The 27,899-nt window shown below is 38.0% G+C and overlaps 5 protein-coding genes across 6 annotated transcripts in view; all 5 read left to right on the forward strand.

Moving 5' to 3' along the window:
* LOC133720583 (ubiquitin-NEDD8-like protein RUB2) overlaps positions 1 to 4,482 on the forward strand; it is a 60,076-nt gene extending 55,594 nt beyond the window's left edge. The window contains exons 7-9 of the transcript XR_009851927.1: positions 1,011 to 1,294; positions 1,820 to 2,166; positions 3,671 to 4,482. The gene's annotated coding sequence lies outside the window, so the exon portion shown is untranslated. The remainder of the gene's footprint in view (positions 1 to 1,010; positions 1,295 to 1,819; positions 2,167 to 3,670) is intronic.
* Positions 4,483 to 5,848: 1,366 nt separating this feature from the next.
* Positions 5,849 to 9,088, forward strand: LOC133723012 (receptor-like protein 7). The gene has a single exon (XM_062149848.1). It carries the CDS (start codon positions 5,849 to 5,851, stop codon positions 9,086 to 9,088), a length of 3,240 nt encoding a protein of 1,079 aa, XP_062005832.1.
* A 477-nt stretch (positions 9,089 to 9,565) lies between these two features.
* On the forward strand, positions 9,566 to 14,493 carry LOC133720586 (ubiquitin-NEDD8-like protein RUB2). 2 transcript variants are annotated; one of them, XR_009851930.1, is made up of 6 exons: positions 9,566 to 9,745; positions 10,421 to 10,577; positions 10,915 to 10,985; positions 11,753 to 12,073; positions 12,256 to 12,338; positions 13,083 to 13,222. XR_009851930.1 is itself a non-coding variant. In XM_062146987.1 (5 exons), exons 3-5 carry the CDS (start codon positions 12,319 to 12,321, stop codon positions 14,144 to 14,146), a joined length of 417 nt encoding a protein of 138 aa, XP_062002971.1. In that variant the 5' UTR covers positions 10,992 to 11,933; positions 12,029 to 12,073; positions 12,256 to 12,318; the 3' UTR covers positions 14,147 to 14,493. The 2 variants fall into 2 exon arrangements, 1 of the variants encoding a protein (XP_062002971.1); XM_062146987.1 differs by lacking the exons at positions 9,566 to 9,745; positions 10,421 to 10,577; positions 10,915 to 10,985 and adding an exon at positions 14,035 to 14,493 and having other exon boundaries at positions 10,992 to 11,933; positions 12,029 to 12,073; positions 13,058 to 13,342.
* Positions 14,494 to 15,954: 1,461 nt separating this feature from the next.
* On the forward strand, positions 15,955 to 20,306 carry LOC133720573 (receptor-like protein 36). Its single transcript, XM_062146948.1, has one exon. The coding sequence runs from the start codon at positions 16,741 to 16,743 to the stop codon at positions 20,083 to 20,085; it is 3,345 nt and encodes a 1,114-aa protein (XP_062002932.1). The 5' UTR covers positions 15,955 to 16,740; the 3' UTR covers positions 20,086 to 20,306.
* Positions 20,307 to 21,806: 1,500 nt separating this feature from the next.
* LOC133723014 (receptor-like protein 7) lies at positions 21,807 to 27,871 on the forward strand. Its single transcript, XM_062149849.1, has 4 exons — positions 21,807 to 21,958; positions 25,529 to 26,141; positions 26,518 to 26,769; positions 26,975 to 27,871. The coding sequence occupies exons 1-4, from the start codon at positions 21,807 to 21,809 to the stop codon at positions 27,869 to 27,871; spliced, it is 1,914 nt and encodes a 637-aa protein (XP_062005833.1).
* The last annotated feature ends 28 nt before the right edge of the window (positions 27,872 to 27,899 follow it).

Raw genomic sequence — 27,899 nt, forward strand, 5'->3', positions numbered from 1 at the left:
TGTCTTTGGTTAAGTCCAACTACACTTATTTGTTGTTGTTATTACGCTTTAGCCAAACATTTTCATCTAACCTATGTTGTTGTTTTGCCATTTAGACTACAATTTTCTGTTGTACCAACGCCAAAATGACAATAGACTTCTAATTAGGTTTTGTGTTGTTTGTGTGCAACTGCAACCACACATTTTGGTGTGCTTTTGTTGTAGCTTGCAATTTGAGATAACACATATCAGTAGTCCCCTGTTACAATTGGTATGCATGCATTCTGGTAATTAAAATTGCGCATTCATGAAAGTATGAAAGTATGAAACCATAAAATCCACATCCAAAATCATTCATTGCAATTTCCATTAATCCACCATTGTCTCATGTACACAAACATAATCATGAACATCAGTTCAAAATGACCCTATGCAGACAAGTCCAAATGCTTAAAGAAAGAAGAATTTCTACTATACACAAGTTAATAAAGGAACTAGCTAACTGTACTGTGAAGATTTGATAGCTAGGGTTAGGGTTTCTAAGCTATTATTGGGCCCTGTCTATTTGTTTTTTCAGTTAATGTTCTTGTTAAATAAAATCTCTGATTTTTTTTTTCCAGAAATTGGACCTCTTGGCAACGAGATAGACTAGATTTTCAATCAATGATTTTCCCTTTCCCATGGCTTAAAGGAGTGATTTTTCATTCCTAATTGTGTGGTTAAACCATTATGTCATTAGTTTTCTTTCTTTGCCGTCCTATTAGTGTACATATGGTGTCTCGTATTGTTCAGCAATTCTGTTGCTGTACAAGAATTCGATCAATGATCAGGTTTGTGTAGTAGCTACTCGGAAAAGTGAACTGATTGATATACATGATGGCAAAAAAGCTTATTGTTATCAAAGAACTACTTATCATGACGAAAGCAGTAGATGTATAATGTGAAATTTTATGATCAAGCATGGTTTTTGGCCTCCGATATCTCCTGTTTCCTTGAAATTATCCTTAATTTACATTTTCCTTTATATGCAGCCATGTAATATACACTTGTTTTCAAGATAAGGAAGGCATCCTTCCTGATCAACAGAGATTTATTTTTGCCGGTTAGCAATTGGAAGATGGTAGAACTCTTGCAGATTATAACATCCTAACAGAGTCACTCTTCACCTGGTTTTGAGGCTGTGGGGAGGAACTATGATTAAGGTGAAGACTCTTACCGGGAGAGAAATTGAGATTGATATTGAACCGACTGACACCATTAACCGAATCAAGGAAAGTGTTGAGGAGAAAGAGGGAATTCCTCCGGTGCAACAAAGGTACTTTTTTCTCCTTCTGAGATTCAATCTATCGAAAGTTATAACTTACTTGAACTTGAGTTATGTCTGGTTTTGTACTTTTGTCTAGCATCAGTATGCATTACATGTTAATAAAGTGAACTCTTAGTTTAGTTATTTTTCATGCCTTATATCATCCATGCAAATATAACATTGTTTATGCTTTCTTGCCTATGTAGTTTCTATGAATTGAAGAAGAAATATGATTGATCTGTTCCAGAAATTTGGTTGCAAAATGTGGCAGTGAGTAATGCATTGGTTAGTTTGGTTTTCTTTCACCACTATCGTAAGTTGTATCAACATTATCTTGACCACTGAAGGTTGGTCGACTTATGGTTGACTGTGCTTCAATTCCTGTTTGGAAATATTGGCTGCTCCGCCTCCGTATCTTGGTTACCATATAATTGGTGTATCTCTATATACAAAGCGAGGAGGCCTTTAGAGTTCATTATTTGGTCAAATTTTCGAACTTCCGATATTGCCCTTGATATTTCCCACGATTTACAGAGTAACAGAAAGGGGACTGATGGTTCTGGTTTTTGCTGCACAGAGAAAACTACTTCTGTCTTTTAATTCATATCAGAGCGGTAGGGTTGAATAATTATGGGTCTTGGGTATTGGAGATTGATGATTAGGGTTCTTGATGGGAGAGATTATTAGGTGAAAGAGTGATTGAGGAGCAAAAAAATGCGAAAGCCTTTCAAGTATTCAGTTTGCCAATACTTCGAAAGACTCTTTTTAATCTTTTCTTTTGCTCAATCTTCATCCATAGTTCATTTCTGTCTGTTGATTACATGGAATGATTCCGGGTCATACCAAAGTTCGCTTATTTGTCATGATTTTGATGGAAATTGGTAATCTTGGGAATTTGATCTGTCTAGTTTTGCTTTCGTAATTTTAGTTTGCTGTATCATTCATGCAAGATTAGCTTTATAGTTTGTACAGGTTGAACATCTGGGTAATTGTGTAGATGATTCTGCTCTAAACTCACAATTCACAATTGCTTATGAATTGTATGCTGAATTCTATAAAGGAGTGAAAAGTTGATTTGTGCTGATAAAAAAGGAGTGAAAAGTTTGAGGACTTGAGCTTACTTCAGCCACAGACAAACATGCTATGATATGTATTAGAATTCATATCATATTATAATCTCATTAAAAGTATCCTATTTCAATTACAATATGAAACAGAAATCCATTCAGAGGCCAAAATCAGAACAGTCATCTAGAGTCGATGTGTGGTAATTTTCTTTTAGTTCTTGCTAATAGTTTTTTCCAAGTGCTGTGTAAGTTAACTACGACTAAAGTGATCCATGGAATTTGAACCGTTAATCACTTATTGTTTGTTGGGGTTATAGGCTGTCCATATGTTGTATATATGTTGATTCATGACTTGGTAATTACTCAAGAAGTGTGATAACTGGGGTAAGGTGAACATATATATAAAATCAGAAAGCTAGCTTACTAATTATGTTTTTGTTTTTCATGTTTGTTAGATTTGAAAGGTTTAGACTTCAACCATTCTCCATTTTTACCAGGTTGGGATCTGAAACCATGAGTCCTCACGTGTTTCTTCATGTTTATGCTTTCAAATGTAGAGATTTGAAACCATGCGTCCTTTTTTTGTTGAGTCACACAGAACTTCCCTTTTGATTGATCTCTGGATATGCAACTACAATGTTTTGACCTGAATGAGTAGTTCTTTTTGTAGGCTGTGGAGGGGGAAAAAAAAGATATGATTTGCTGTTTCCAGATTTATATCAGATGTTCTGTTGGATTTTGCATCGATTGTATATTTTGTTCACTGTTGTGAAACTATATGGCTGTTGCATGATCTAAGTTTTGAGAATTTGTATTTGAAATAAGTGGTACATTTAACTATCTCTTATATAGAGGAAAGCGTTTTCATATCCATTACAGAATTTTGATGAATGAATGACATGAGTCTTTGGATAACAGAACCATTAAAAACTTTAGCATAATGTCATTATCCTAGAACACTAAATAGAGGAAAAATATTAAACACTTTGAATCATATAGGTCTGAATCAATAGAGTCAAAGATTCTTATCATATATACCTGCTAAGATAGAAGAGAAGTTGTCTAGAAATCTAATCTGATTGGTTACTCTAATACTGTCAAGAAATATAATTTTATATATTTTTTGTTAAGACTACATGGAAATAGGCAACTGCTGAAAATACAAAGAAAATACTTTCCGTTACTATGATTGAACTCATGGAAATACAATTGCTTAAAGAAACTACTCTGAGTTTCTTGAATTTTGCCCCAATTAAATTTTGCTGCACTTTTGCAAATTGGGTCAAGCTGTTTAAATTTCTTGATTGATTATTCGCAGGTCCCAGCTCTGGAGCACAATGTAAAGAGACAAAAATGTACTAGCAGTGGCTCTTTATGTGCGAAATGGAATGTGCTAACAGCAGCCATTCAATTGCTGATGAAGGTACTTTTGTCAATGCTAATAAGTCTGAAAGATTGGGGAAAGAGGTTCCACTGAGTAAAGCTTTGATTTGGGGAGGTAGGAGTAAGAGGAAAATGAAAAATGTAATGAGAAGCAAGGCAAGAAGCAGCTCCTTATTTGAGAAATAGTTGCGAATTCTGACTGTTGTAAGTGGTTGAGTAATTCTGACTGTTGTGCCTTTAACCACATAAAAAAGATGGACAATATAAATAATCATGATAATTAAAACAAAAGTTAATCGCACACGTGAGCAATGCACTTCCGCACGCACGTAAGCGTGTGTAGGAAGGCTAGTATGCTCATCAACTTGACAACTGTTTGGGATATCACCTGCATTTTGATTTTAATAGCCTAAGAAGACTTGCTATCTTATTAAGCAGCATGATTGCTGCATTGTTATTATTGTCTTATTAATAATTTAATAGCTTGCATTGAGGGTGGCTCTGTCCTTCATTTAGTGCTTGCACTACGTGGTGGTAGCCTATAGATTGTATCATAGTATTGTATCTATTAATGTTCAGGCAAACTCTTTTGTGAAGGCTTTATCGAGTCTTGATACTCCAAAACATCTGAGTTGCATGACAAGTGGGTTACTTTGGACATAAGTATCGGCGTTACATATTGCACTCTACCTTTCTGCTCTGTTATGTTCACTGTAATGCTCTGGTGCTTTTACAAGCTTAGCTTCACTTGGGCAGCAAATTTTACCAATCTTGATTACAATTGTTTTCTGCTTGTGGATATTCTATAAAACTTGGTGACATGTACTCCATATGCTACTTGTGTGTCTGGAAATTAAATGAAGTATACCTTTCAGAAGAAATGTGATAATTTCTCGAAGTAATGTGATAATTCTACCTATTGTATCTATCCAAGAAGGGAACTGTTATCATACTTGAAAAGTCAATCTACACTCTTTCCAAACTGGCTGATTAGAGTTGAAAGCGTGTGATTCAGAATTCACATTCTCAGAGATGGTAAACTGAAATGATTCCACAATGGAATTATAACAGTATAGTAATCTGGGCGATTGAAGTCACACAGATCTGTTGACTTCTGGTTAATAACGATCTAAAGTTGGCTTAGATGAGGTTACAACTTGGCACAAGACAGAACTGTTATTTAAGAATGGTGAGAATGATTGTAGATGGTAGCACAGGGAGCAAATATAACATTCATTGTATCAAATTAGAAATTAGAAATTTAAATCAGACTGCTCGTGGTCATTTTCAGAAATAGACTAATAGAGCTGAACGTTTATTTGGAAAAGTTGGTCATGCTCTCTCACACAATCAGCAGACATTTTTAACAGCATTTGCATCTCTGTATAACACATTAAACTGGTCCTTCCACCCAATTTTCCAGCTGGTTGCGGAAAGATGGGAAGACATCCAAGTCAAGCTTGGGTGGAAAGACTTCCACACAAGTGTCATCGTTCACCTTGTCAATCTCATAACCCAGAAGAGTAGGGTCAGTGTGTCTGAAGTATTGCCCAAGCCAGAAGACTTCAAAGTCAATCCAACTACAAATCTCAGAAATTTGAATGCGATACCAATCAGAACTCAATGTACTGAAACACTTGATGGAACCTCAAAGCACGCATCTACTTTCATTGCGTCTTATTTTTCCTGGTAATTACAGAGAGATAGGAGAAGACTTGAAAGTCAAGCCAATCCCAGATTATCTCATGGAGGCTTTTTTTTTTTTTTTTTTTGTCCCCCAATTCCAAGTACGTACCTTCTAAAAGCCACCACAACCATCAACACTGCATTTGTGCTTGTGTCTAAAAATTTGTTAAAAGAAATGACAATTGCAGCTATCAAAATAATTGATCATGAGAAAAACCTCTTTCCCAGCGTCTCGTTTTTCTTGGAAGTTGCCCATCGATAGAGATGAAGGACTTCGAAGTCAAGCCTGGCACAGATATTATGGACGCATTTTCCAATTCCATGACCTATTAAAAGCCACCACCAGTCCACAACCATTACCAGTTCCCAATTATCACTTTCCCACACTACATTTGTGCCTGCGTCTAAACCTTAATTTGCTTAAAACATGCCCACTCTGTTCCTCCATTTCTTCCTTTTCTTATTCACAACCACTGTTTCTAACCTCATCCCCGCAGTTCACAGCAACTGCATTGAAGCCCAGCAACAATCATTGCTCCATTTCAAACAAAGTCTTGAATTTAATTCTTCCGAATCCTCCAAGCTTATCACATGGAATTCGAGCACCGACTGCTGTTCTTGGCACGGTGTAACTTGCAGCACCAATGGGCGTGTTGTCGGACTTGATCTCAGCAGCGAGTCTATCTTCTGCAGCATTGACAATTCAAGCAATCTCTTCCAACTTCAACATCTTCAGAGCCTCAATTTGGCCGATAACAACTTCAATGACTCTTCAATTCCATCTGCAATCGGAAAGCTTGCAAATTTGAGGTATTTGAATTTAAGTGGTGCTTATTTTTCTGGGCAAATTCCCATTGAGGTTGCACGCTTGAAAAGGTTGGTAGTTCTTGATCTCTCTAAGCATCATTTCTCGTGGAAGGTGTTAGACCTTGAGAAATCGAAGTTTGGCACTGCAATCCAGTACCTTACAGACCTTACAGCGTTAAAACTTGAGAACCCGAATTTAGGCACTTTAATCCAGAACCTTACAGAGCTTACAGAGTTAAATCTTGATTCTGTAAAGATATCAGGACAGGGGAGTGACTGGTGCGAAGCCATATCATCTTCACTGCCAAATCTGAGGGTGTTGAGCTTGTCTTATTGTGGTCTTTCAGGCCCTATTTGTGAGTCCCTTGCAAAGCTTCAATCTCTGTATGAGATTGACTTGTCATATAACTCCTTCTATGCTCCGGTTCCAAGATTCTTTGCCAATTTTCCAAACTTGACTTACCTGAGTCTTAGTTATTCCTACTTGCTCGGAACATTTCCCCAAGAGATCTTTCAGATACCTTCCCTACAAACCATTGGCCTTTCTGGTAATGGTGTTCTTCATGGTTCCTTTCCAGAATTTCCAAACAATGGGTCTCTTCGATCCTTAATTGTAGATGGGACAAGTTTTTCAGGTGACCTGCCCAACTCTATTGGAAATCTTAAGATGTTGTCAAGTGTATATCTTTCAGAGTGCAATTTCACAGGATCAGTTCCCAAGTCGATTGAAAACCTCACACTATTGGCTGACCTGGACATGTCCGGGAACAGATTTAATAGTCCCATTAGTTCTATTCACTGGGAAACCCTTGTTAATCTGGAACGCCTCGATTTGAGCAACAATCAACTCTATGGGACTATTCCTTCTTCTGTTGTTTCTCTTCCCAAACTGGAAACAGTAAGACTATCCCACAATCGGTTCTCGGTTATAGAAGCTCCTCTTCCTAATTCCACTTCTGCTTTATCTTCTCTGGACCTTCATTCCAACAAGCTTCAAGGCGAGATACCTAATTGGATTTTGAGTCTCAAATCTCTTAATTCCCTTGATCTTTCTAACAACTCCTTGGTGACTCTAGAAGCTGCTCTTCCTAATTCCACTTCTGCTTTATCTTCTCTGGACCTTCATTCCAACAAACTTCAAGATATCCATTCCTCATATTCCTTTCTTCAGCTTAATTACTTGGGATTAGCTTCTAACAAGTTGACAAGATTCCCAGACTTCTTGAGAAATCAATCCCATTTAACCAACTTGGACCTCTCAGACAACCAGATTCAAGGACAGATACCCAATTGGATTTGGATTTTGGATTCTCTTCAAGAACTAAATCTTTCTTGTAACTCCTTGGAAAGTTTAGAAGCTCCTCTACTTAATTCTACCTATGTTCATGATCTGTCAGTGGTTGATCTTCATTCAAACCAGCTTCAGGGACATTTCCCCTTGTTCTTCAGCAGTAGGTATCTAGATTATTCAAGAAATAATTTCAGCTCTAGTATACCGACTAACATTGGTGACTTCATTTTTACTCGGTCTTACCTTTCTCTTTCAAGCAATAACTTCCACGGGGCCATTCCAAAATCAATATGCAACGCAAGTGGTTGGGTTCTTGATCTGTCCAATAATTCCTTGAGTGGAAACATTCCCCAATGCTTGACTCAATCATCTCAGCTTTCGGTCATTGATTTGAAGAGAAACAACCTGAGTGGCACAATTCCCGATAATTTTCTCAGCGGTTGTGAGCTACAAACTCTAGACCTCAGTAACAATCAAATACAAGGCCAGTTTCCGAAATCTCTTGTCAACTGCTCAAGTTTAGGGGTTTTAAATCTCGGAAACAATCAGATAACAGATACTTTTCCATGCTTTTTAATGAGCTTATCTACCTTGCGTGTCCTTGTTTTGCGGTCCAACAAGTTTTATGGAAGCATTGGATGTCCCAAGACCAATGGCACATGGCCTGTGCTTCAAATAATAAATTTAGCTCACAACAATTTCAGTGGTGATATGCCAGGAAGATTGTCTCTGACATGGCAGGCTATGGTGTCTAATGAGGATGATTCTCCAACTAACCTTGGATTTTCTGATCAGCCGTGCAGGAATAATCTATTTTATATGGCTGATAGATCTTGTCTTTTGAATAGTTTTTTTCACAGAGGTTTTGTTTATTATTATAGAGATGCAATTACGACTATCATCAAAGGTTTGGAGTTGGATTTTGTTAAGATTCTAACTATATTCACCTTGATTGACTACTCCTCCAACAAATTCAACGGATCAATACCTGAGGAAATTGGAGAGTTGAAATCACTATATTTCCTCAATTTATCCGGTAATACTTTCACCGGAAACATCCCATCATCATTTGGTAAGATGCGGAAATTGCAGTCCTTAGACCTCTCACAGAACCACCTAAGCGGCCAAATTCCACCGCAGCTTGCAAGTCTCACATTCCTTTCGTCCTTGGATGTCTCATATAATCAACTGACGGGAAGGATCCCAACCGGCACTCAATTTTCAACATTTCCAAATACCTCCTTCGAGGGTAACAAAGGATTATGGGGACCTCCTCTGACATGGGATACAGCAATCGTATTGCCACCTCCAAAGTTTAATGGAAGCTCAAGTAATCCGAATTCTGGAGATGAGATTGATTGGAATATTATCAGTGCTGAAATTGGATTTACATGTGGGTTTGGAATTGCCGTCGGGTCACTTTTGTTTTGCAAGAGATGGAGGAAATGGTATTACAGAGCTATGTTTAACATCCTGTTCAAGATATTCCCTCAGCTGGAACACAGATTTGGTAATCACAGAAGGCATGTTTACATAAATCAAAAGTATTGGAGACGTTTAAATGGTTAGGCAGACCGCATGCATGCAGCTCAACTCCATCATGCCGGAGACTCTCCTGGTGTTTTTTCTCTGTATTTTCATCACAAATAATGTAATTGTTTTTTTCTTTTGTCGTAAGGTTTTTTTTTTTTTTGGTCTGGTGTCGTACTCTATGTTGTAATCGTTCTTGCCATGTAATCACTTTACGTTTTTAACATTTACGAAATATTGTGTAGTGTGAGCATGTAATTGCTCTGTTTTGTGATATGGTAACTGTTTTCAAATATCCTACTATCTGTTACAAGGTTAGTGACTTGGTGCCAAGATTTTCTATTTCTGATCAGAGGCAATGCGGACTTCTAGTGAAACTGCAACTTGCTCAAGAGCCCAAAACCGCCCGAAAGCAGGAGGCCCAAAAGGCCCGTCGTTGTACAAAACAGGTACAACCATGTTCCTCTCTCTCTCTCATTTCCCTATTTCTGAGACCAACAACTAAACTAGGTATGCATCTTTTCTTTCTCTCATGTTTGTTTTTGAGTTGGTTTCTGCAATTTGTTTCCTGGCTTTTGTTTCGAAAACTTGGCCCTTCAAAGTTCAAATTGCCTCAATTTCTTGTGATTGCGGAATTATGAGGGCTAAGAAATCTGAAGCTAATTGCCTATCTCTCTCTTACTTCAAATTTCCCAGGTATTTCTGTTGGGTATGTGATTTCCGGGCCATTCAATATTCAATGTATTTGAAAATTGAATTAGTTAGATCAAGAATTGATGAGTGATGGTGATTCATGTCCGGCCAGATTTAGTGCCACTGTTAATGCCGCTCCTAGTGCAGCTGCTAATACCGAGAATGAGAATAGAGAAGAACAAGCTCCAATGTGGCAATTTGGTGGCTTTCATTTTATTTTATTTTTTGGGGTCAAAGCGGTGGTTTTGCTTGTCAAGATAGATATGCTACTTGAACAAACAGCGTAATTTTGAAAATTATTGATACAGTGATGGTTTATTCAGGTCCTGAGAAATCAAAACTACAGAGTTTTGAAATTTCAGTTTTCCGTTTTCTTTTCTATGTGTTGTTAAAGAACAAACACAAGTAATTTGATTGTGCGGGAGGAGCAATTTGCTGTTCTAAAAATAATATATTTGTTTTATTATTTTTGCTTTATCAGTAACCAAATGTGGATTTACAGTTTCATGGACTCCTGGTTATTAGTTAGCTTAAACAATGACGAAATTCTCACTTTTAGGATTTTGTGAGTTTTAGGTGAAATTTCTTGTTCGATGTCGGTAACTTTTGTCATGTACAATTTTCGTCTCCGTCCATTGAAGTTTAACTTAATGTTTTATTCCTTTTGGTTGATGTTAGGTTTGGCAACAAGGTGCTTGAAATGGCTACAGCGACCTACCCACCTCCACCACCGTATTATAAGCTATACAAAGATTACTTGGAAGATCCCAAATCTGCTCCTGAGCCGTCACCTCCAATTGAAGGGACATACGTCTGCTATGGTGCTAATTACACCGTAAGCTTTTCCTATTCTTTACCTTCTACTCCACATTTATATACAGATTGTAAATTTGATATCTGAAAGTTGCTTTGTTGCTTAATCTTTGGATATCATAAGTATTGTCATAACTAATTATATTGTTTAATTATCGTCTGGAAAATGTAATGCGTCATTTAGTTCCTTAATCCAGGGATGCAAGGTTTTGATTTTTGACTATTGAGTTTTGGATTATCCTTAAACAAAATAAGCTTATTCTTCTAGATTAGTGTATTAACGTTATCAATGTCTGATTTGATCTCCATTATTTCCTTATAATTTATTCCTAACAAAGTTTCATGTTTATTTTATATAGACGGATGACGTGCTTCCAAGCTTGGAAGAACAGGGAGTGCGTCAACTGTACCCAAAAAGGCCCAAATATTGGTATGTCTACCTCCGGGCTAGTTCAACCGTTCTCTTCTTTCTTTCTTTATTTGCTTTTTGTTATTGTTTTGTTTAAGAAGAAAGAATCTTTATTAAGACAAAAGCTTAGTGTACATGCAGTGGACAAGTAGTTCACACTAGTTTAGTGTTTGTGTCCTGTGAAAACCTACCTTTGATACGTAGGAATTGATTTGAATATCTTGATTCAATCACCTATATAGCAGTTTCTCCTTAGGGTCAGTGGAATTAGGTAATTAGTATTTTTAATAAAAATGTTAATAAGACTCTTCTCTGGTAAGATAGGACACAGATACTACGTTGGGAATCTTCACTTGTGTTACGAGGCTGAGAGGTATTCAAATATGTTACATATATAGAAAATTTTTGGCAGGAACTAATGAATGTAAAGGCAAGAGAAGTAGCAACCTTTAGGAAATGTTCATCCACATCTCCAACTTATTAACCTATTTTTTCTAGCCTTTGGGAATGCACGCATCCATACTAGCTGTTGTCGTGTTGATAGATCAGGTATTGATGGCCAAACTATGATTACCAGAAATAAGGAACTTCTGGAGAATGTATGAATTTCTTCACTACTTGCGGGGATTGCTATAGTAGTTTTGTCTGGTTGAGTTAGAATTATTATTTGAGATAATTCTCTGCAAGAAACGAATAGGAAGTTAGGAACTACAAGTTTGTACGTTGGTGTTTCTTCTAGTTTTATATGTATGTATGTTCTTACTCAATGATCAAAGCCCCTTAGACAGTCATCGTCAATGGCGGTCTCCGAGGAAGAGTGCTCCTCCGCCAACTCCAGATCATCCTCGTCCTCCCACCTCCAGCAGCTCTCACTACCTCTCCAAGTGCCTCCTCCGTGGCACCGCCATTCTTCAGGTCCTAAACGGTCACATCCGCTTCCCCAACTCCCACGACATTGTTTTTGGCAAGGTTCACCCCCTTCTCTCTCCCCGTTCTCGTTTTAGTTCTGATTTTAGTGGAATTAGAAACAGTGATGATCCGATATGTGATTCTTGACATTTCAGGAGAAATTGATAACTGGTTCTCTCTTTCTGCAACGAAATGCACAGGTATATATGCATTTTCATGCTTTGTTCAATTTTTGTATAGTTACTTCTTCATGAACTTAAAATATTAGCATTTGCAGTGTCCCGATTATATGCAAATGGACCTAACCACATGCTTACCGATTAATCTCATTTTCTTGCGTCTCTGCTTCTTTTTCTTATCACACTTATAAATGTTTGTGTAGGTTTTTTCCTGTGACACAAGTTCAACTTTCTAATCCTGGAAACCAAGGAATCAGCTTGCAAGAATGCTAGCCATTGATTCAAGGTAAGTCACCATTGCTTTGTAAGTTTGAGAAAGGCCGTTTTATAAGATGCCGTTTTCAGTTTTTTTTTATCAGATGGGTTTGTAGTTATCTCAGTCTTTGTTTTTATTTTATTATTATTTTTTCCGTGGGTGTGTTTTTCTCCGGGACTGAATGATTTCTGGGTGTTGTGAAGAGAAGTTGGTCTTGGAAGAATTTGATAGCTAGGTTTAGGGTTTCTGAATTTAGCTACTGGCCTGTGTATTTGATTGTTCAGGTTTATTGTTATTGTTAAAGGAAATCTCTGATTTATTTGCAGGAATTGGGCCTTTTGCAGATTGAAGGGATATAGACTAGATTGTCAATCAATGATTTTCCCTTTCCCATGGCTTAAAGAGTTATCGTTGATTTTTCATTTCTAATTGTATGGTTAAACCTTTATGTCATAAGTTTTCTGTGTGTGCTGTCCAATTGGTGCACATAGTGTTTCACATTGTTCAGCAATTCAGTTGCTGTACAAGTATTTGATTAATGATCAGGTTTGTGTAGTAGCAACTCAGAACAGTGAACTGATTGATATACATGATGGCAAAAAAGCTTAGTGTTATCAAAGAACTAAGTATCATGACGAAAGCAGTAGATGTATAATGTGAAATTTTATGATCAAACATGGTTTTTGGCTTCTCTGATATCTGCTGTTTCCTTAAAATTATCCTTAATTTACATTTTCCTTTATATGCAGCCATGTAATATACCCTTGTTTTCAGGATAAGGAAGGCATCCCACCTGATCAGCAGAGATTGATTTTTGCCGGTAAGCAATTGGAAGAAGGCAGAACTCTTGCAGATTATAACATCCAAAAGGAGTCAACTCTTCACCTGGTTTTGAGGCTGAGGGGAGGAACTATGACTAAGGTGAATGCTCTTACCGGGAAAGAAATTGAGATTGATATTGAACCGACTGACACCATTGACCGAATGAAGGAAAAGGTTGAGGAGAAAGAGGGAATTCCTCCGGTGCAACAAAGGTACTTGTTTCTCTTTCTTCTCATATTCAATCTATGTAAAGTAACAAGTTACTTGAATTTGAGTTATGTCTGGTTTTTTTACTTTTATCTAGCTTCAGTATGCATTAAACGTTTTTTCTTAGTTTAGTTATTTTTCATGCCTTATATCATCCATGGAAATATAACATTGTTTATGCTTTGCTGCCTATTGAGTTTCTATGAATTGAAAAAGAAGAAATGTCATTGATCTGTTCCAGAGATTTGGTTGCAAATGTGGCAGTGACCAATGCATTGGTTAGTGTTTGGTTGTTTTTCACCACTATAGGAAGTTGTATCAACATTGGCTCATTCTTTACTTCAGAAAGGCTCTCGTGGTTTTCCGCAGAACTAGATCTGTTCAGTGGCCAAGATTATCTTGAACACTGAAGGTTGGTCGAGTTGTGGTTGGCTTTGTTTCACTTCCTGTTTGGGACTATTAGGTGCTCCATATCTTGGTTACCATATAATTGATGTATATGCACAATAACTTGACAACTGTTTTGGGATCTCACTTGCATTTGATATTAATTACTTAAGAAGACCTGCTAGGATAAAATCTTAATAAGCAGCATGATTGCTGCTTTATTATTCTTGTCTTAGTTGATAGCTTCACGTGTTTATGGTACTGACCAATTTTCAAGAGATCAGCACTAATGAGTTTTAATTCTCTGCAGGCTGATTTATGCTGGCAAGCAGCTTGGAGATGACAAAACTGCTAAAGACTACAACATTGAGGGTGGCTCTGTCTTTCATCTAGTGCTTGCACTACGTGGTGGTAGTCTATAAATTGTATCGTAGTATTGTATCTATGATTGATTCAGGCGAACTCTTTTGTGAAGGCTTTACCGAGTCTTGATTCTCCAGAACATTTGAGTTGCATGACTAGTGGGTTACTATGGACATAAGTATTGGTGTTACATGTTGCACTTTACCTTTCTGCTCTGTTATGTTCAAGGTAATGTCCTGTTGCTTTTACTTTTTACAAGAAAATTTTATCAATCCTGATTACAATTGTTTTTTGCTTGTGGATGATCTGTAAAACTCGGTGACATGTACTCCATATGCTACTCATGTGTCTGGAAATTAGATGAAGTATTACCGTTCAGAAGGAATGTGATAATTTCTCAAAGTAATTGATAATTCTACCTAGTGATTATCTATCTAAGAATGGGCACTGTTATCATAATTGAAAAGCCAATCTACAATGTTTCCAAACAGGTTTCTTAGAGTTGAAAGCGTGTGATTCATAATTTCCATTGTCAGAGATGGTAAACTGAAATGTTTCTACAATGGAATTAAAACAGTATGGTAATGTGGGCGATTGAAATCACACAGATCTGTTGTTAACTTTTGGTTAATAACACGCAGAAGATTTATCCTCATGTTTGTTGCTGTCTAAAGCTATAAGAACGGTGAGGGTGATTGTAGATGGTAGCGCAGAGAGCAAATATAACATTCATTGTATCAAATTAGAGGCTAAAAATTTAAAACGACTGCTCATGGTCATTTTCAGAAATAGAACAGTAGAGCTGAACTTGGTCATGCTCTCTCACACAAGCAGCAAACATTTTTAGCAGCACTTGCATCTCTGTATAACATAAAATTATAAGCTTTGCATTTTTTTTTCTTCAGGCACAGAAATCTTCCAGCTTTGGAACTAATCCTTCTCGAAACCCCGAAATTCATGGACACTTATTATCAGGACTCATTCCAGCCTTCCCCACATTCCCACCTATTCCCACGTCCTGAATTGCCCATTTTCTGTGCAATAATAATTTCCAAGGAAGAAACTTCAAAGTCATGGAGGCAATTTCTCCATTTCCAGCTATACATAACTGCCGGCCAGATTGAGACAGTCACACAAGTCTTCCGAATACGCCACAAATACACCAGACTGAGGCAATTTCTCCCGACTGAGACGTCTATTATTGCTTTGAATGCATTGACTCATTCATTCTCAAATACACCACAAAAAAACTATGAAGAAAACAAAAATTGCTACAATTGCGGCAATCAAAATAATTGATCATGAGAAAAACCTCTTTCCCAGCATTTTTCTTGGAACTTAGTTTGTCTTTAGTAACTTAGTTTGTTCTTTTATAAGAATTTCAATCAAAAAGAGAAAGAATAAGTTTGGATTGTAAAATAGAGAGTGTGGATTTCATTACCCTTTATTTTTAATAAAATATTAAGAAATAGGGACTTTCCAGATGTAGTGGTCCTTTCCCTTTAGGAAAGAGTAGGCGTCTCTCGCCAATACCACTACCGAGATACTAATATCACCTAATCCTCTTCATTAATTAAAAAAAAAAAATTCAGCCAGGCAACCTCTACTTCAAAGCTTCAATGTCTAAAAAAACCAAAAAAGAAAGCTTCAACGTCTATTGCGATCTGTGTCAAGTCGGAATCTGTAGTGGTGTTTGTAAGGGAGAAACTACTTGATGCTGTTGCTTTCAATACTACTCTACTCGGTCAAAGCTTCCCGACCGCAATGAAATCATCATACGGGTAAAGAAAGAGTCCTTTTGCATTTCTTATAATATTGGTCTTGTTCGTATCATGAAATTTTGATTAGTTCACCATTTATTATTCATTCAGTTGTTAATTGTAGACGATGAGTTCACACACAATACACAAACTAAAATACAAGATCGCTGATCGCATAATTTTTCTGATTAACATTGAATTGAACAGGTTACGTTCTTGTTTCTTTCTTTTGTTTGGTCTACTTGTTTTTGGCTTAATTTGGAATTTGATCTACTGGTTTGTTTTGCTTATTGTTATGTTTTTTTTTTTCCCTTTTGTCTGCTTGTTTGCTTAAATCTTGTTTGAAAAGGATGGCCAAATATTTTAAATCCAAGGCAACATCAAATCTTATGCAGGCTTTAAACCACTACCAATTCCGGTGACAATTGAACCTCAATTTGCAGGCCTTTTCAGTAAACTCTTATTATACTTTATTCAAGCCGACTACAAATCTCACCAGTTCCATTTTAGATGCATTGACTCGTTGATTCTCAAGTACTATTAAAGAAACAACTAACCAATTTCCTAGTGCTCTCTGCAAATACCAAAACTCCATTTTGCTGAATTATTGGCTTCTTCCATTCCAGAAGTATGTAGGGGATAATATTTAATATCCATCTCTTTTTAAGACTTTTAAAAATTTCCTTCTTTGTTTTTTATTCCTGGTAATTACAGATGCATATGAGAAGACTTGACTTGAAGGTCAAGCCACGCATAGTTCTCAGGGAGGCATGCTGTTTTCAATTCCACCTTTAAAGCCACCACAACCATTACCCCCAATCTTACCAATTTCCCTCCTTGTTGCATCTATCTGTGCATGCATATATGTGTCTAAAAATTAAGTTGCTCTAAGAATGACAACTTTGTTCCTCCATTTCTTCCTTTTTTTAATTACTACCTGTATTGCCAAACTCATCCCTGCAGTTCACAGCAATTGTATTGTAGAACAGCAACTATCACTACTCCATTTCAAGAAAAGTCTTGTATACGTAATTGATCCTCCTTCCCCCAGGCTTATCACATGGAATTCAAGTACTGATTGCTGCTCTTGGGTCGGTGTAACTTGCAGCACTAATGGGTATGTTGTCGGACTTGACCTCAGCAGCGAGTTTGTTTCATGCAGAATTGACAATTCCAGCAGTCTCTTCCAACTTCAACATCTTGAGAGCCTCAATTTGGCCAATAACGTCTTCAATGGCTCTCAAATTCCATCTGCAATTGGAGAGCTTACAAATCTGAGGTATCTAAATTTAGCCAGTGGTTTCTATTCCGGGCAAATTCCCATTGAGATTTCACGCTTGGCAAGGTTGGTAAGTCTTGATCTCTCTAGAAATAGCTATGATGGGGTTTCGTTAAAACTTGAAAACCCAAATTTAAGCATGCTAATTCAGAACCTCACAGAGCTTACAGAGTTATATCTTGATTCAGTAGAGATATCAGGACAGGGGAGTGACTGGTGCGAAGCCATATCATCTTCACTGCCAAATCTGAGGGTGTTGAGCTTGTCTTTTTGTGGTCTTTCAGGCCCTATATGTGACTCCCTTGCAAAGCTTCAATCTCTGTATGAGATTGACTTGGGAAATAACTCGTTCTATGCTCCGGTTCCAAGATCCTTTGCCAATTTTTCAAACTTGACTTCTTTGAGTCTCTTTGGTTGTAACTTGCTGGGAATATTTCCCAAAGAGGTCTTTCTTATTCCTTCCCTACAAACCATTGATATTTCTAGTAATCCGGAACTTGGTGGTTCCTTTCCAGAGTTTCCAAAGAATAGGACAAAACTTTCAACCATATCTCTTTCACATTGCAATTTCACTGGATCCCTCCCCATGTCAATTGAGAACCTTACACAATTGGTTGGCCTGGACGTGTCATGGAACAGGTTCAATAGTCCTATCAGTCCTATTCACTGGGAAGCCCTTGTTAATCTGAGAAGCCTTGACTTCAGCAACAATCTACTCTATGGGAGTATTCCATCATCTATTGTTTCTCCTCCCTTGCTGGTTGCATTAGCACTTTCTAATAATCATTTCTCTGGTCAAGTCCCTGAATTTTCCAATACCTCTTCACAGTTGCTTCAGAACCTTCTTTTGGGAAACAACAATTTGGAAGGAGAAATACCAACATCTATTTTTAATCTTAAAGGGCTTATGTATCTTGATCTTGCTTCAAACAACTTCAGTGGCTTCCCTTTCAGTGGCCCTCAGCAGCCTAGAACTCTTTCATTTCTTGATCTTTCCCACAATAGCTTGTTGTTTGATTATAATGGTACCAGTTCCCCCTTCCTTCAGATTGAGAACTTGCTATTGGCTTCTAACAAGTTGGTAGGACTCCCAGATTTCTTAAAAAATCAATCCAGACTTTGGCAATTAGACCTTTCGGGAAACCAGATTCAAGGCCAGATACCTAATTGGATTTGGAGGCTCAATTCTCTTGGACTCCTAAATCTCTCTTATAACTCCATTGTAAATCTTGAACCTCTTCTTCCTAATTCTACTTTTACTTTATTTACTCTTGACCTTAATTCCAACAAGATTCAGGGTATCCACTCCTCATATGCCTTCCTTCAGATTGGCCACTTGGGTTTAGCTTCTAACAAGTTGAGAACATTCCCAGACTTCTTGAGAAATCAGTCCACATTAAATTACTTGGACCTTTCAAACAACCAAATTCAAGGCCAGATACCCAATTGGATTTGGAGGCTCAATTCTCTTCAAGAACTGAATCTTTCTTGTAACTCCTTGGAAACTCTAGAAGCTCCTTTACCTATGGCTAATTCTTCTACTGTTGTGACGTCACTTGATCTTCATTCAAACCAGCTTCAGGGACAAATCCCATTGTTCCTACCATTTGCCCATTTTCTGGATTACTCGAGGAATAATTTTAGCTCTAGTCTACCGACTGACATTGGCAGTTTTATCTCTCAAACTAATTTCCTCTCTCTGTCAAGCAATAAATTGCATGGAACCATTCCAAGATCAATTTGCAATACAACTAGTATGGTTCTAGATCTGTCCTATAATTCTTTGAGTGGTATAATTCCGCAATGCTTGACTCAACTTTCGCTTTCAGTCCTTGATTTAAGGACAAACAACCTCACTGGCTCTATTCCTGATAATTTTCTTGAGCATTGTAAGCTACAAACTCTTGATCTCAGCAGAAATAATATACAAGGCCAGTTTCCGAAATCTCTTGTCAACTGCTCAAGTTTAGGGGTTTTAAATCTCGGAAACAATCAGATAACAGATACTTTTCCATGCCTGTTGATGACCATATCCACCTTGCGTGTCCTTGTTTTAAGATCCAACAATCTTTATGGTAGCCTAGGATGTCCCAAGACCAACAACACATGGCCTGTGCTGCAAATCATAGATTTAGCACACAACCATTTGAATGGTGAAATACCGGCAACGTCTTTCGCAACATGGCAGAAAATGAAGGCTAATGAAGATGATGGTAATCTGGTATTTTCGTACACTCCCCTGTACACAACAGAGACTATTGGGATGGATGTTTATTACAGAGATACAATAACAACCATCATCAAAGGTTTGCAGTTGGATCTGATAAAGATTCTAACTATCTTCACCTTGATTGATTTCTCTTCCAACAATTTTACCGGGTCAATACCCAAGGAAATTGGAGAGCTAAAAGCATTGTATGCCCTCAACTTATCTGGTAATGCTTTCACAGGCGAAATCCCATCATCCTTTGGTAACATGAGTAGCATAGAGTCCTTAGACCTCTCACAGAACCACCTGAGCGGCCGAATTCCACCGCAGCTTTCAACTCTCACTTTCCTTTCGCACTTGAATGTCTCATATAATCAACTGACGGGAAGGATCCCAACCAGCACTCAGTTTTCAACATTTCCAAATACCTCCTTCGAGGGTAACAAAGGATTATGGGGGCCTCCTCTGACATGGGATACAGCAATCGTATTGCCACCTCCAACGTTTGATGGAAGCTCAAGTAATCCGAATTCTGGAGATGAGATTGATTGGGATATCATCAGTGTTGAAATTGGATTTACATGTGGATTTGGGATTGCCATCGGATCGCTTTTGTTTTGCAAAAGATGGAGGAAATGGTATTACAGAGCTATGTTTAATATCCTGTTCAAGACATTCCCTCAGCTGGAACACAGATTTGGTAATCACAGAAGGCATGCTTACATAAATCAAAGGTATTGGAGACGTTGAAATGGGTAGGAAGACCAAGCATGCATCTCAACTCCATTTTGCTGGAGACTCCCCTGGAGTTTTTTCTCTGTATTTTGATCACATGATTACAATGTAATTTTTTTTTTTCTTTTGTCATAATGTTTTTTTTTTTTTTTTGTCTGGTGTCGTAATCTATGTTGTAATCGTTCTTGCAATGTAATGACTTTAAGTTTTTAACATTTATGAAATATTGTGTAGTGCAAGTAGGTAATTGCTCTGTTTTGTGATATGGTGATTGTTTTCAAATATCCTACGGTCTGTACAAGCAGTGCCAAGATTTTCTATTTCTGATCAGAGGCAATGCCAACTTCTACTGAAACTGCAACTTGCTCAAGAGCCCAAAAACAATGGAACGCCGTAGGCCCAAAAGGCCCGTCATTGTACATAAGAAATCAACCCTCTCTCTACAGTTGCTCTCTCATTTCCGTATTTCTGAGACCAACAACTAAAATTGGGTATGCATCTTTTCTGTCTCATGTTATTTTTTTTGGAAAATGCTTGAGACACCAAATATTTATACCAAAATTGAGTACCAAATGATGTGTCATACAACACTTCATTAATATCATTCCATAAATTTCAATGACATGGATTTATTTATTTTCAATTTAAAAACAGAATGTTTTTGAGAAAATGTTTTGTATATTATCAAAACCCTAATGTTTTACAAAAATCAAAGCAATTACAAATATAATTACACTGCTTCACATGAAGAGCAGCCAATGTTATTCGTTAATTGGCTTCATCTTGCTTAAATGGGGAAAAGGATGAAGAATAAAACAGATAGAGAGATTGATTCTTATCCAATTCTTTATTTGAAGTATATTATCCATCAGCATTATCAATTTATGGACAAGCTAGTTGATCTCATCCCTGCTCAGTTCTATTTATCCAATGAAGACCGGAATAAGCCATGGTTTCAAGGCCTCATTAACCTGCAAAAGCTTTAGGTAAGAAAGAAATAAAGAAAGACATTAAGAAAACTCGCAGAGATCGATTCAAAACTCATACATCAAAGACCCAGTTATAATCTTTCATGTGGGAATTGCTTCTTTTTTTTTTCTAATATATATTTTGATCTGGGTATCAAGGTTGCAGAGAGCCAGATTGCTATAACAACTCCATCTATTTATTTTCTAAATTAATTTGGTATTTTGTTTAATTGTGACTTTTATTTAATATAAGTTTTCTTAATTCTTAAAAAAAAAACATGAAATTTATTTAAGGGTTCTTGACCAAAAGCCCCAAAATGAGTTAAAGTTATCCCACTTACCCCAGCAATATATTTTTATTCTCACTAACCCATTTTGAAGTAAAATGACAATTTTGCCCGTAATCAAATTAATAAACCCCTTGATCTCTCTCCTCTCTCTCGTCCCTCTCCGATTTCTTTCAGATCGCTCTCTCTCTCTCCGCCCTGCAAAGCGCCATTGCCAACTCCGATACTGGCTCGCCTAGGCCGCCGTGGGCCAAAGCCCCGAAGAACAAGGGCCGGCTGTCGCCGCCGTCGACTGCATCTCTCTCTCTCCCCCCTCTCGCCGACGTCGTTATGTGGTCTTAGTTTCAACAACAGCATCCTCGGGTTTTCCAAAAACAGTTATGGATCTTCTTCTGCCTTCTGCTTGTTCTCCGTGCTCGCTGCTTCTACCTAGCTCCCTGGTGTCACTTTACAGAGAGAGAGCTTCGAATTACAGGAAGCCATGGCTTCCAAGGGCGCTACAAAATCGAGCTCAGCAGCCCTCGGCTCCGTCATCTTCTTCGTCGTCGTGGTTGGCTCCGCTGGAGCCAGTGATGGCCGCGAAGCCGCAAGGAAGGTGAAGCCAGTGTCGCTCGCTTCTGTCAATTTGGTTTCGTAATTTCCGTTGGATTTTGGCTCAACGCCACTCTCCTGAAGACGACCTCTGGTGGTCTGCAACCGGGAAGAAGGGAGAATGGGAAGAGGTCATAATTTTTCGATAAGTGGTCATCCAAAATGAAAGACGACATGTGGGTTTCTGTAACACCCCGACCCAGCTTAATCAATCTCATACCTGACCGGAGATGGAGGCGAGTCGACCGGTGTGCACAGGGGCGACGCCGGAAAAGTCAGAAATCGCCGGTAAAGCTTCGAATCTCTCTTCGAAATCTGATCCAAGCCATCTGCGTGACAGCGACGAGTAGTCGGAGGGACTAGGGGGTCTAGCGTCGTCGACCGGTGGCCGGAGATCAGCGTTGTGGCTTGGTTTCCTCGGTCGGCGAGTGCTTCGGTCTGAGAGCACCGAGCTCTCCTATTCCCCCTCTCTCTCTCTCTCTCTCTCGAACTTTCTCCCTATTTCCTCCCTCAGAGAGATATGAGGCGGTCCTCCCCAAGTTTCTCCTTTTATCAAGAGACTTAGAGAGGGATGTAGAGAGTTCTCGAGAGTCCACGTGCTTCCCCCTCCCATCGATCTTATCTCCCCCTCCCCATTCTAGAACCTCCTTGATTGATCTGATCAACACCTGGAAATAGATTGGTCCATTTAACAATGGACGGTCCTGATCAAGCGGTGAGTGGATCAATGGCTCACATCGCTCCATCAACTTTCCGTTTCTTGATTTAATTTCTTAAATTCCACAACTTCTAACAATCACCATAAATAGCTCGGGTACTCGGAAAATTCTCCGAAAATTTCCACGAACTCGTCGTGTCGTGTACTTAGTTATCCAACTCTTAAACTAGAGATTTCACTTTGTGAAAAGTTTTGAAAATATTCCCAGTGCTTTAACGTTTATTGAGATCGATAAGTAAATTATCGAACTAGGTCACTTAAGCTCGATATCCGGGCTCACAGATTCTTTTATTAACGTCTTAATGCTGGGTATTACAGTTTCATCTCTCTCTCTCTTTCCGCCTGTTATCTCTGAAAGCCCAATTTTTTAATGAAAGAGCTATGGGAGTCTTGAAGAAGTGAAGGGTTTGTCTTCCACTGCTGCTAGTGCTATTAATTGTGGATTTGTGGTGGCAGAGAAAACAAGGCAGGTGGGACTGTGGGAGGATAGTTTTTGTTCTATTGTTTTTTTTATTATATATTGTAAAGCTATCCATACATTTTTAAGTACATTATGAGTTTGATATGAATTGCAATATTGCATATTTTTAACCGTATATGTTTGGTAAGCTAATCTCTATTGCAATCTCTATTACAAAATGGTGTTATGCCAAGGGCAATACAGGTCTATTGGGGGGCAATAGATGTTTTCAATTGATGTAATCTCCTCATTTTTTTTATTTAATCAAAGTTTTATTTGTGTAGTTTTAGGAAGATTAATTACCATTTCGGTAATCTAAACATCTATTGGGGGGCAATAGACGTCTATTGGGGGGCAATACATGGCTGATAGTCATCTATTGGGGGCCAATAGACGTCTATTAGGGGGCAATAGACGTCTATTGCCCCTATATTAGGGGGCAATAGATGTCTATTGGGGGTAAAAAAAACTTTCCAGTGATATTTTCAGCAAATTCCGATGGGCGGCAGCCAGTGACCGGTGACCGAAATCCGGCGAAAGTTGGCCGGAATGCGGCGACCGGTGACCAGATTCCGACGGTCGGTGACGGGCTCCGTGAAGTCTCCTATGGTTTCTCTCTCTTCCACTCTCTCTCTCTCTCTCTTTAAGTAACAATGGGGTGAGGGGTAAAATGGTATTAAAAAAAATTAAAAACAAAAAAAAAATCTTAATGGGGTATTAGGGAATACTCCCTTAGAGTGTATTGGGTAAGAGGGAATTAAAAAAACTTAATGGGGTAAGTGGGAAAAAAAATCTCTAGAAATGGGGTAAACGGACAAAATATCCAACATGGAAATCCATGTCAACATTTAAATTGATGATATGGCATGTGCCTTGTCATTTGGTAAGTAATTTTGGTACAAAGTTTTGGGATCCCTAGCACTACTCTATTTTTTTTTACCAAAAATGCAATTGTAATTATTTTTAAGAAATATTGTAAGTGATTAATTGATTGCTTCCCACTTTCCCAGGTACATGTATATTGCCAAATTCATTAGAACTCATGTCAAAGCTTCTAGAAGACCCTTTAGAAACGTTCATATGCAACTATATTATATTACATGCATAATTAGAATCGGTGGCTATGCAATAGTGTCAAAAAAACTTGAAGTCCTACTTTTTCATTCTGTCAGTTTTGAATCAGATAAACAGTGCTTCATAGTAAGAATACTATTCCTTTTTCACACCATTAACAGTGACATTGGGATTAAACAATTAATTGTTTGATGTACTATATATATTAGACATTGATGAGCAGTGAGGGGAAAAAAACCCACCAATCTTTTATATCAGTGTAATACTATTCATTTTTGGCACTGATGATTTTTTGTGGCTAAAAAAGGGGTGCTAATGGGGAAATTTCCAGTAGTGTGGTTCCATTTTGTTTTCAGTGTTTGTTTTTGAGTTGGTTATGTATTTGTTTTGGAAACTTGGGACTTCAAATTGGAGCATAAAAAGGTTTAAATCTTGAATGCTGAGGGTTAAGAAATCTGAAGCTTCTCTTCCTTCAAATTTCCTAGGTTGGGTTTGGTATTTTTGATGGGTATGTGATTTCTAGGCCATTCAATTTTCAATGTATTTGAAAATTGAATTAGTTAGATCAAGAACTAATTCTTGTCCGGCCAGATTTAGTGCCACTATTAATGCTGCTCCTAGTGCAGCTACTTGAACGAACAGCGTAAAATTGAAAATCATTCATACAGTGTGATGGTTTATTCAAGTCCTGAGCAATCAAAACTACTGATTTGTCAACATTCAGTTGTCTGTTTCCTTTTCTATGTGTTCTTAAAGAATTACACGAGTAATTTGATTTTGTGCAAGAAGCAATTTGCCATACTAAAAATAATCTATTTTTTCTATTATTTTTGTTCTATCAGTAACCAAATGTGGCTTTATAGTTTCATGTACTCACTGGTTATTAGTTAGCTTAAACAATGACTACTTTCTAGTAGGTGTTATTGGGGCCAGTGGAGTTATTTGCAACAGCACTGAAGAATGGATTAATGGTTTCATTCATCATGTTGGGACTGGTGAAGTTATTCAGGCTGAGGCTTGGAGCCTCTTTACTGGCCTAAAACTTGCTCTTGAACTCCATATCAAAAATCTTGAAGTTGAAAGTGACTCTGTAATTGTGGTCCACCTCATGCAGCTGATCGAATTCGTATGACACTCATCCCCTTGGGACTCTTCTATCTACCTCATGCCTGTGCTTTTTAATTACTACCTGTATTACCAAACTCATCCCTGCAATTCACAGCAATTGTATTGTAGAACAGCAACTATCACTACTCCATTTCAAAAAAAGTCTTGTATACGTAATTGATCCTCCTTCCCCCAGGCTTATCACATGGAATTCAAGTACTGATTGCTGCTCTTGGGTCGGTGTAACTTGCAGCACTAATGGGTATGTCGTCGGACTTGACCTCAGCAGCGAGTTTGTTTCATGCAGAATTGACAATTCCAGCAGTCTCTTCCAACTTCAATATCTTGAGAGCCTCAATTTGGCCAATAACGTCTTCAATGGCTCTCAAATTCCATCTGCAATCGGAGAGCTTACAAATCTGAGGTATCTAAATTTAGCCGGTGGTTTCTATTCCTGGAAAATTCCCATTGAGATTTCACGCTTGACAAGGTTGGTAAGTCTTGATCTCTCTGGAAATAACTATGATGGGGTTTCGTTAAAACTTGAAAACCCAAATTTAAGCATGCTAATTCAGAACCTCACAGAGCTTATAGAGTTATATCTTGATTCAGTAAAGATATCAGGACAGGGGAGTGATTGGTGCGAAGCCATATCATCTTCACTGCCAAATCTGAGTTTGTTGAGCTTGTCTTTTTGTGGTCTTTCAGGCCCTATATGTGACTCCCTTGCAAAGCTTCAATCTCTGTATGAGATTGACTTGGGAACTAACTCGTTGGTTCCGGTTCCAAGACCCTTTGCCAATTTTTCAAACTTGACTTCCTTGAGTCTCTCTGGTTGTAACTTGCTGGGAATATTTCCCAAAGAGGTCTTTCTTATTCCTTCATATTTCTAGTAATCTGGAACTTGGTGGTTCCTTTCCAGAGTTTCCAAAGAATAGGACAAAACTTTCAACCATCTCTCTCACATTGTAATTTCACTGGATCCATCCCCATGTCAATTGAGAACCTTACCCAATTGGTTGACCTGGACGTGTCATGGAACAGGTTCAATAGTCCTATCAGTCCTATTCACTGGGAAGCCCTTGTTAATCTGGAAAGCCTTGACTTCAGCAACAATCTACTCTATGGGAGTATTCCATATTTCCATCATCTATTGTTTCTCCTCCCTTGCTGGTTGCATTAGCACTTTCTAATAATCATTTCTCTGGTCAAGTCCCTGAATTTTTCAATACCTCTTCACAGTTACTTCGGAACCTTCTTTTGGGAAACAACAATTTGGAAGGAGAAATACCAACATCTATTTTTAATCTTAAAGGGCCTATGTATCTTGATCTTGCTTCAAACAACTTCAGTGGCTTCCGTTTCAGTGGCCCTCAGCAGCCTAGAACTCTTTCATTTCTTGATCTTTCCCACAATAGCTTGTTGTTTGATTATAATGGTACCAGTTCCCCCTTCCTTCAGATTGAGAACTTGCTATTGGCTTCTAACAAGTTGGTAGGAAATTAGTTTAAAAAATCAATCCAGACTTTGGAAATTGGACCTTTCGGGAAACCAGATTCAAGGTCAGATACCTAATTGGATTTGGAGGCTCAATTCTCTTGGACTCCTAAATCTCTCTCATAACTCCATTGTAAATCTAGAACCTCTTCTTCCTAATTCTACTTTTACTTTATTTACTCTTGACCTTAATTCCAACAAGATTCAGGGTATCCACTCCTCATATGCCTTCCTTCAGATTGGCCACTTGGGTTTAGCTTCTAACAAGTTGAGAACATTCCCAGACTTCTTGAGAAATCAGTCCACATTAAATTACTTGGACCTTTCAAACAACCAAATTCAAGGCCAGATACCCAATTGGATTTGGAGGCTCAATTCTCTTCAAGAACTGAATCTTTCTTGTAACTCCTTGGAAACTCTAGAAGCTCCTTTACCTAAGGCTAATTCTTCTACTGTTGTGACGTCACTTGATCTTCATTCAAACCAGCTTCAGGGACAAATCCCATTGTTCCTACCATTTGCCCATTTTCTGGATTACTCGAGAAATAATTTTAGCTCTAGTCTACCGACTGACAATGGCAGTTTTATCTCTCAAACTAATTTCCTCTCTCTGTCAAGCAATAACTTGCATGGAACCATTCCAAGATCAATTTGCAATACAACTGGTATGGTTCTAGATCTGTCCTATAATTCTTTGAGTGGTATAATTCCGCAATGCTTGACTCAACTTTCGCTTTCAGTCCTTGATTTAAGGACAAACAACCTCACTGGCTCTATTCCTGATAATTTTCTTGAGCATTGTAAGCTACAAACTCTTGATCTCAGCAGAAATAATATACAAGGCCAGTTTCCGAAATCTCTTGTCAACTGCTCAAGTTTAGGGGTTTTAAATCTCGGAAACAATCAGATAACAGATACTTTTCCATGCCTGTTGATGACCATATCCACCTTGCGTGTCCTTGTTTTAAGATCCAACAATCTTTATGGTAGCCTAGGATGTCCCAAGACCAACAGCACGTGGCCTGTGCTGCAAATCATAGATTTAGCACACAACCATTTGAATGGTGAAATACTGGCAACGTCTTTCGCAACATGGTAGAAAATGAAGGCTAATGAAGATGATGGTA

Source organism: Rosa rugosa, chromosome 7, assembly GCF_958449725.1.
Source record: "Rosa rugosa chromosome 7, drRosRugo1.1, whole genome shotgun sequence".
In the NCBI taxonomy this organism is placed as follows: domain Eukaryota; kingdom Viridiplantae; phylum Streptophyta; class Magnoliopsida; order Rosales; family Rosaceae; genus Rosa; species Rosa rugosa.

Coding starts and splice junctions, on each gene's coding strand:
- LOC133723012 (XM_062149848.1), top strand. CDS start 5,849: ATGCCCACTCTGTTCCTCCATTTCTTCCTTTTCTTATTCACAACCACT.
- LOC133720586 (XM_062146987.1), top strand. CDS start 12,319: ATGCTAGCCATTGATTCAAG. Junction 12,339..13,057: donor ATGCTAGCCATTGATTCAAG/GTAAGTCACCAT, acceptor CTTTATATGCAG/CCATGTAATATACCCTTGTT. Junction 13,343..14,034: donor ATTCCTCCGGTGCAACAAAG/GTACTTGTTTCT, acceptor AATTCTCTGCAG/GCTGATTTATGCTGGCAAGC.
- LOC133720573 (XM_062146948.1), top strand. CDS start 16,741: ATGACAACTTTGTTCCTCCATTTCTTCCTTTTTTTAATTACTACCTGT.
- LOC133723014 (XM_062149849.1), top strand. CDS start 21,807: ATGGCTTCCAAGGGCGCTACAAAATCGAGCTCAGCAGCCCTCGGCTCC. Junction 21,959..25,528: donor GCTTCTGTCAATTTGGTTTC/GTAATTTCCGTT, acceptor TGTAACTTGCAG/CACTAATGGGTATGTCGTCG. Junction 26,770..26,974: donor TATTGGCTTCTAACAAGTTG/GTAGGAAATTAG, acceptor AATTCCAACAAG/ATTCAGGGTATCCACTCCTC.